Here is a 9,056-nt window from a genome sequence, read left to right on the forward strand (position 1 = left end):
ACTGATGGGCATTTTATTTGCTATTTCGGACATTTTATTGACCAAACAGTTAATCAATTAATCAAGTAAAGACATGGCAGATTAAATGATCATTAAAATAAGCATAATAGTCCTAATGTAACATGTTAATGTACAAAATAGCAGATGAAGAAAGAAAGACAACTACTTTTGTAATACAAATTGTTGTGGCATTTTTGCCTTTTATTAGATCGTCTGTAGTTTAGAGCAGACGGGAAATGAGGGAAGAGAGATGGTGGATAACGACCCCGGCATGATCTGTGCATGATTAACTGATCATTTGAGAACATTATTTAATAGTGAAAATAATTGTAGAATGAAGCCATATATGTTACATGCTATATGTGTTATACATCACCATATTTTTTCCCTCTCTGTCCTCCTGTTTTTATTTCCATCCCTAATGCTTCTCTCAATTCTATCCCATTCCCTCTGATTCATCCATCTTATTCTCCTCGATATCCCATCCTTCCCCTTTCTCTCTCTCCTCAGCTTTCTGCTGCCACGAATCCGGAGCTACGGTGCTTTTGATGGCCTCCAGGCAGCAGCTGCTTATCACCGGTGGGAGGAAGGGCTGGATCAGTGTCCTGGAGCTCGCCCACAAGCACCAGCGTCAGAGCTTCCAGGCCCACGACTCGCCGGTCAAAGCGCTGGCTGTCGATCCGACTGAGGACTGCTTTATCAGTGGATCAGCTGAGGGCAACATCAAGGTATTTTGACTGGTTAATTGATGCACTTAAAAACATTTCTATTGAATAAATATGACATTCTTTGAGGGGAGTATTCCACGGAGGTGGGGGGGGTCAGGCAGTTTGATTAATTTGTTTTTTAAATATAAGAATATTTATTGCCATTTGTTGATGGCTTTCAAGCTCAGGTGCAGGTAGAAGCCAGACAGTTTTCTCTGTTAGAGACTCTCCCAGAATGGATCGAATTTGAAGTCAGACTTTTTTTTTCATAAAGTTTACATGAGATCTTCACTGGAAACAGTGATTCTAAAAATGTGGATTATGAAAGTTAACCTGTACCTGACAGAACCGTCCTGCAGGGCGTTTGGCCCCCAGGTGTGAATGTGTCAACCTCTCCTCCACATCATCAGCAGACTGTTGCATTTATCCATGGAGACAGGGGTCCTGTCAAAGTCATTCGAAACCAATGTCACACTTATGATTAACCACCTGCTCAGGAAAATGGAGTGAATGATGGAGAGCAAAGTGTCTAGAGGCCAAAAGCGAGATGACATGGGAAAAGGCAAAGGAAAGCGTCTTCAGCTAATATATTTCCAGAGACGGCAGGTTTTTCATCTTTTTGAGCTGAGCAGCTGTCACTCCAAGGATGAAGCCACTGCGTCACGCAGATGTACGAGAAATGGTGCAGTGCATATCTGCTTGAAATTTAAATGACTTTCATTCTGGATAATTGCTCACTAAAACCTCCAAAGCTGCGTGTGATGTTACTTATCTCAAGCCATTAATTGTATATTGGCTGATTGAACATTTTACATGTGTGAGCTGCAATTTTATAAGCTTTTAAAGTGTTTGATGAGAGTCCAATCAAACAATGTAAGTTGCTCAGAGCTAATCATGGTTCACAGTGGTTCCTACTGAAGATGTAAATCTTTGAAAACAGGTCACTACTGTATAGTTTCATTTTTTAAAGGCTAAACAGCAGTAAATGGTGTATTTGTTTGGGACTATTTTCCACGGTGGTACCAGAGAGTTTGTGTATACTTTATGACTGTATTTGTATATGGGATCAAATATCAAGATACTACAGACAAGATGTACGTTCCACCTGGTCATGAAATCCATAACAGTCGTGGAACATAAAGGAATCACAATGGCCACTTGCCAACAAAAAGCCACATGTAATCAAATTTAAAAAAAATAAATGTTAATTTACTTGGGTGACAAACTTTTAATCCTTTTTTTCTGTTTTTAGCATCATGAGATAAAACTACTTCCTGAGACTCAGAATGTATACTGTTTGCTAGGCAACATCAAGCTAAACAGGAAGGGGTTCATAAGAAGTGTTTCTTTAACATTAGTCTTGATCATACTTAACTTTTAAGAATAGAGAACACTGCTTCATCCTGATGTATAATTCAAACTTATGTTTAAATGAGATAACATTACATATCGCTGCTCTGTCGCCCACTCTCTCATCTCTCTTCTTTCTGTTCAGTTTTGTTGACATTTATCTTTCCGGCGGTCCTCTCCTTTCACTGCAGCTGTCCCTGAGACCTGCAGGCTACAAGCTTCACCACAGCTAACATGAATTCCTGATGTCCTCTCTTTCCTCCTCCTGTCTTTACTTATTTTATTGGTTACACAAATAACCCTAGTGCAAAGCTCTTTGGCTCACTGCCTCACTGTTGCTGCTTTAACCAACTATTAACAACTTGGGCATTCATTTATAAGTGCAAACACCTGCGTAATAGGTGTCTGATCATACTGTCCGGTAACTAAACGTTAATCCACACCTTTCAGCCAATCCTAATCAATCATTTTCAGTGGCCATGGTAGAACTTAAAATAAACTACAGTGCCCACATCCATTGTAATCCTAGAGGAATGAGCTATACCAGGCTTTGCATACAATACTTGTAAGTAGGATTCATTGTTGGTTTTGGTCTTTTCTTGGTATTTGTTGACAAAAATACAGATGTAATCTTTAATACGCTGCATTGTTTAAAAGAACCTCTATGCTGTCTCTTCAGTTCATAAACTCCCCTTCTTCCCTGCACTCCCCAGATCTGGAGCCTGGCCACACAGTGTCTGCTCTACACCTTTCCCAACGAACACGCTCGCCAGTCCATGTTCAGGAACCTCGGCACGGGTGTCATGCAGATCGAGGTGGGACCGTCCAATCACATCTTCTCCTGCGGCGCCGACGGAACCATGAAGATGAGGTGCCTCCCCAACCGCTTCAGTGTCACCAATAACAACAACAACCATGGCAACCTCAAGAACGATGTCAAGTTCATCGTATAGACAAATAAGGTGTTGAAGCGATTTAACGGAGTAATGTGAAGTTGCCAGCACTACTGCTGTGGAAATACCTTAATGGACCTGGAACAGTGGGCGTCATGCCGTGACAGAACAATGATGTCAAGTGTTATTAACCAGTGTAAATGAAGAATGGCTTTCGTGACAAAACAAGGTGGAACAATCATAGGATTTACAGACTTTCACATGGTGAGATCCAGTGAGTCGTCTGATCCAGGGGCCAAAGAGTGAGACGATCACATCTGTCTCTTTGTGTGGTACATGAACCCAAGCCGACCAATCGCAGGAGCCTCTACAAGTGTTTTAAACTGTAGTAGAAGTTTAAATGGGCACAGGGTAACAACCGAGGGAACAGTTAATTAGAATAAACTGAACAGGAGACAAAAACCCAGCTGCAGATTCTCCAAAACAATTCCATCTCAGGAGGACTGAACAGCACATGGAGAGCCTTTTTTGCACGGAAGGTGAAGCTGTAGAAGGAGCAAGAGGGACTGAGTCTCAGACTGTGAAGAGTCTAAAGCTGAAGCATTGTTCTTCTTATACAGTATTACCATATCTATTAGTTTATATTAGTAAATCAGTCATGGTAGTGGAAGCAGTGTTCAGGTAGACTGTGTATGAAGTGCTATCGTACAGTGACGGTAAGTGATCCTTTCAGGGGTTTGAACGTCCTCACAAGACCGCTTCGCACAATGCAGTAAGGCCAGTGGACAGCATACAAAGCACATATACAGTCACAAGAATTCCCGGCGCATTCTGGTGCTCCATATACATAGATTAGCCAGCTTGGTTGGAAAAGCAGTGGACCAGGTGTTTGTTTACCATCAATCCACACTTCATCACAGGATGTTTCATATTACTATTATCATTTCACATTTCAATTTTTTTTTTGATGTTTGGCTGACGCACTTTTCCAGCCAGACTTTAAATGAGCACAGGAAACAAATTTTATAACACGTCTCGTAAGGGACTAACTATGCAAATTATCCATTCTCTGGCAGAAACGATGAGATGATCGATACCTCTGATGTTAGTCTCTTAAATGTACGGCTACAGCCAGCAGATGGTTAGCTTAGCTCCAAGACTGGAAACCATCTTTGAGCTAAGCTAACCATCTTAGCTCAAAGACTAAGCTCGTTGTATCTTGTTTGTTTAAGTCGAACAAATGCAGAGTTTTTTTGTCCTGATTAAACAAGCAATATATAACAAGTTTTAGAAGATTTTGCTACCGTTGGTCAGAGCCAAGCTAACGTTAGCCGTTTCCTTGTTTCCAGTCTAAGCTAAGCTGACTGGCTGCTTGCTAAAGCTTCACATTTATCAGGCAGATATGAAATTGGTGTAAATCCTCTCATCTAGCGTTGACTCTCCGCAAGAAAACGAATAAGCATATTTCCCAAAACGTAAAAATATTCCTTTAATCAAACTGGTAGAAATATGTGTGTGAGTTTACATGTATGCCGCTACATTTTCTTAATTTTCATGGACTACCTGAATGCGCCATTGCTTTTACTCTATTTGCACATAAACATGAAGCTAAATTATATGTAGTTAATGCATATAACTCTACGAGGCTGGGTGTCAGTAAAGCAATCCAAGCCTTTGGTAATAAGGTTAATATATAGTACAATGTTTGTTTATCCTGGCCTAGATTAAACCAGTGGTATTGTTATTATTAGTAGTAGTAGTATTATTATTAAGTGTCCTTAATCTCTCTGAAAACTATTTCTACCATGCTGGCACAGGACTGATAATATTGATATTAAGTAGCTTTCATTTAACAAGGCCCTCGTTGGTATGGGACACCATGAATAATACCTTTTCTGGCTGTTTTCTTTTAAATGTTCAAATGTTAAGCTTAAGAACATGTAGCCAGAAACGTTGTTGTTGACAATGGAAAGGGGTTTTGCTGGGGCAGTTAAGTTTTAGTGAAAATTGAATTTTGTTGTGGAAATGTTTGATTCCAATAACAATGCACTTCCCTTTTATCAACTTCCAAACTTTCATTTTCCAATAAGGACCATGATTTAAAACCGCCTTGGAAACAATATTGTTTGCCTTGTAGTAATCTTCATTTTATTAGCGGTCCTGATTTCTCTGGCTTGCTATTCAGTTCCTTTGTCTAGGAATTACCTTAATTTCACTTTTTTGTTATTCGGTTGCTTTATATATCATCCAAATGCGGCAAATTGCCTTCAGTACATGCTTGGAAAATGTAGGTTAGGTTGGTGTGTAATATGATGCGTCTTCTACATTAATAAGAAAGGGGTTCATGCAAACTGTCCTATAGCCGTTTCGTCTGAAGGAGTATAATCCATTAAGCTATCTAGCCATAGAACCTTGTTGTGCTGCTGTAGAGAAACAAATGTACATTAACTTTGATTTCAGGGAGGATAAACTGAAGAAAACCTTTTAGATGAAGCTGATTTATTGCAGTTATGTATATACAAAGATCCATAAACTAGGCTTCTCATTAGGACTGCATAATCATAAGGACTAATCGTAGATATGACAGAAGCCACTTTATGAAGAATATCATTCTGTACACAGGTATATTTATGAAATATGTTCATATTTAGGATTATAAACTGAGTGATGGAGATGTTATTTTCTGCTTTTTTTCTCTTATTCCTGATGTGGGCTTGAATGCCTGCAATTTGTTTCCCCCACAAATCAAAGAGGTTGGAAATGAATGTGTACTCCTGCAGCAACTGGAGATGAAATATGTATTATCAAAGCCAAACTATATACTACTACAGAAACTGGAGACAAAGAAAGTCCATCAGTGTTGCAGGAGAACATTAAACAAACTTACTCGGCTAAATCAAATATCCCATTCTTTTTTTTCCTCCTCAATCTTGCAAATGTGAATTTGATCAGATAATTCTAATTTTATAATGAAGATGACATGTAAATCGATGTATTGTATACAGAAAATGTACCTATGTAATAAAGAAATTATGGAACATGAGCAGGCGATCATCAGTGCATTTGTGCGATATAAACCATATCAAACTAAAGAGCCACACGTTAATTACATACAGGTATATTTAACTTTGATTGCAACAATTATGGTCCATAGTAGTAAGCATTAAAGTAACATTTCAATTGTTTCCATTGGAGCAAACTAAATCATTGATGTTTATCAAAGTTGGACTGATTGAAATTTCATGATGTTTCTGATGCGATTGCTGTACCAGGTACATAAAACCTTCTGACTTTAAAGTGCTCCGTGGAGTTTTCTTGAAAACAATATTTATATTCAGTGTTGCTCATCAACATGCATAGTGTGAATCCCTTGGGTCTAACATCTATATATCTATATCTATATATAGATATAGATATATATAGAGCGGGGAAAATAAGTATTGAACGCGTCAACATTTTTCTCAGTAAAGCTATTTCTGATGGGGCTATCTGCATGAAATTTTCACCAGATGTCAGTAACAACCCAAGTAATCCACACATATAAAGACATCAAAACAAATAAGTTTTGACTTGCTGACACACTTGCTGAAATTTATTTAATACTTAGTAGAAAAGCCTTTGTTGGTAATGGGCTTCAACACGCCTCCTGTATGAAGAAACTAGTCACACACATTGCTCAGCTGTGATTTTTGCCCATTCTTCCACACAAACTGTCTTCAAATCGTGAAGGTTCCGGAGGCATCTTCTATGAACTCTGATCTTCAGTTCTTTCCAGAGGTTTTCAATTGGATTCAAGTCAGGTGATTGACTGGGCCATTCTAACAGCTTGATTTTCTTTCTCTGAAACCAATTGAGTGTTTGGGATCATCGTCTTGCTGAAATGTCCACCCTCGTTTCATCTTCAGCATCCTGCTGGATGGCAGCAGATTCTTATCAAGAATGTCACGGTACATATCTACATTCATCCTTCCTTCAATTATATGAAGTCTGCCAGTGCCAGATGCTGAAAAACAGCCCCCCACCATGATGCTCCCACCTCCAAACTTTACTGTTGGTATGGTTTTTTTAGGGTGATGTGCAGTACCATTTCTCCTCCAAACATGGTGTATGCTATGACAGCCAAAGAGTTCAATTTTGGTCTCATTTTACCAGATTATATTCTCCCAGTATGTCATTGGCTTGTCCAGATGTTGTGCAGCAAACTTTAAGCGAGCTTCCACATGCCTTTTCTTGAGCAGTGGTGTCTTGCGTGTTGTGCATGCATAGAGGCCATGGCGGTTGAGTGCGTTACTAATTGTTTTCTTTGAAACAACTGTACCTGCTTCTTCCAGGTCTTTCTGAAGATTTCCGCAAGTGGTCTTGGTTCTTTGACAACTCTTCTAAGTATTCTATGGACTCCTCTGTCAGAAATCTTGCGAGGTGCACCTGGTCGTGGCCGGTTAATGGTGAAATGATGTTCTTTCTACTTCCGGATAATGGCCCCAACAGTGTGCTCACTGGAACTTTCAGAAGTTTAGATATTCGTCTGTAACCAATGCCATCCGTATGTTTTTCTACAATAAGCTTGCGAAGGTCTTGGCACAGCTCTTTGCTTTTACCCATCATGAAATGCTTCTTGAGTGACACCTTGGTAATGAGAAACCTTTTTATAGGCCATCAATTAGGACTAATCCAGCTGATATTAATTTCCCCAAAAAGGGTGCAGGATGGCTTCCTAAATACTGACAGATTTCAGCTGGTTTATTGGCTTCCCATGCCTTTTTACACCCCTTTTTCTTCATGTGTTCAATATTTATTCCCATTATCATTCCACTTTATTACACATAACTTTTGCCATGGACATACATGTTTTGATTTCTTGTATGTGTGGATTACTTGGGTTGTTACTGACATCTGGTGAAAATTTCATGCAGATAGCCCCATCAGAAATATATTTACTGGGAAAAATGTTGACGCGTTCAATACTTATTCCCGCTGCATGTGTGTGTGTGTGTGTGTGTGTGTGTGTGTGTGTGTGTGTGTGTGTATATATATATATATATATATATATATACATACATACATACATACATGTGTGTGTGGAAAAGCGTGAAACCTGCAGCAGGGACATGCTCATGTCCAAAAACAAACAAAACATGGACCTTTTTCATGAAATCATTGCTCCATAGTGCTACTAGTGGTCAAAAACTCCACAGGGGACCTTTAAACCTGCAAACAAGTTGTGAACACAACATTGATATATTTCCACTTTTAGGTTGATATTATGAACTTGATAATGAATGTTTATCACAACAATTTACACAACCAGCACTTAAGTATTAAGTCCAGTAGTATTCACTCTTTTGTTTTTGGTCTTCATGAACTCCTGAAGGAAACATTTGTCTCTTAAGTTTGCTTCACAATGTTCAAAAGCTAGTCGCTTACTGGGTCTGCCGTTGGGTGCTGAGCAGGTAGTGTACAGTGCGATTTTAGAAGTTTTTTTACAGAACACGACGCTATGAGAGTGACCCAAACACAGATAAACAAGCTGAAACTCACTATATGGCTCTGAGAAGTCGAGGAGAGCAGCTGCTTCTCTGTAGATTCATCACAATGAGCGACCCCTTTCACATTGTCATTTGATACATTATAAAAATATTGATTGTAGCCACTTTAATTACCGTCCATAGTTCAGCAGTTTTAAACATACAGTACAGACATAGTTCAGCAGTTTTAAACATACAGTACAGAAATGAGCTTTTAGTCTGAAGTACTTTATTTTCATAGAAGAGTAATCATTGAATTTCTTTACAGTGGACATAAAAATTAAGTGAAAATCATTATTTTTCATAACTGGCAAACTACATTTTTACACATCTCACTAGGGTTCTGTTGAGATCGCAGTATCAGGTACATACAGTAATTTATAGTTAACAGTTTGAGTTAACAGACTGTGTGAATGAAATATATATATATATATATATATATATATATATATATATATATATAAAAAACACTAATGCTTGATTTCTTATTTGGCTATTCAAAGGCAGGTGTGTTAAGTGCACATTTAGCAGGGATGGACCATAAGGACCCAACCAAATAAATTCTAACCAGCTGAAATGAC

At 38.7% G+C, this 9,056-nt stretch overlaps 1 protein-coding gene across 8 annotated transcripts in view; it reads left to right on the top strand.

Annotated features, from left to right (window-relative positions):
• LOC116053943 (dmX-like protein 1) overlaps positions 1–5,993 on the top strand; it is a 59,842-nt gene extending 53,849 nt beyond the window's left edge. For all 8 annotated transcript variants that reach the window (XM_031305159.2, XM_031305162.2, XM_031305165.2 and 5 more), the window contains 2 exons: positions 511–728; positions 2,771–5,993. In XM_031305159.2, the coding sequence (XP_031161019.1) occupies positions 511–728; positions 2,771–3,010 (458 nt within the window). In that variant the 3' untranslated portion in view covers positions 3,011–5,993. The remainder of the gene's footprint in view (positions 1–510; positions 729–2,770) is intronic.
• Positions 5,994–9,056: the final 3,063 nt, after the last annotated feature.

This window comes from Sander lucioperca, chromosome 2 (genome assembly GCF_008315115.2).
Source record: "Sander lucioperca isolate FBNREF2018 chromosome 2, SLUC_FBN_1.2, whole genome shotgun sequence".
NCBI classification, from domain to species: Eukaryota; Metazoa; Chordata; class Actinopteri; order Perciformes; family Percidae; genus Sander; species Sander lucioperca.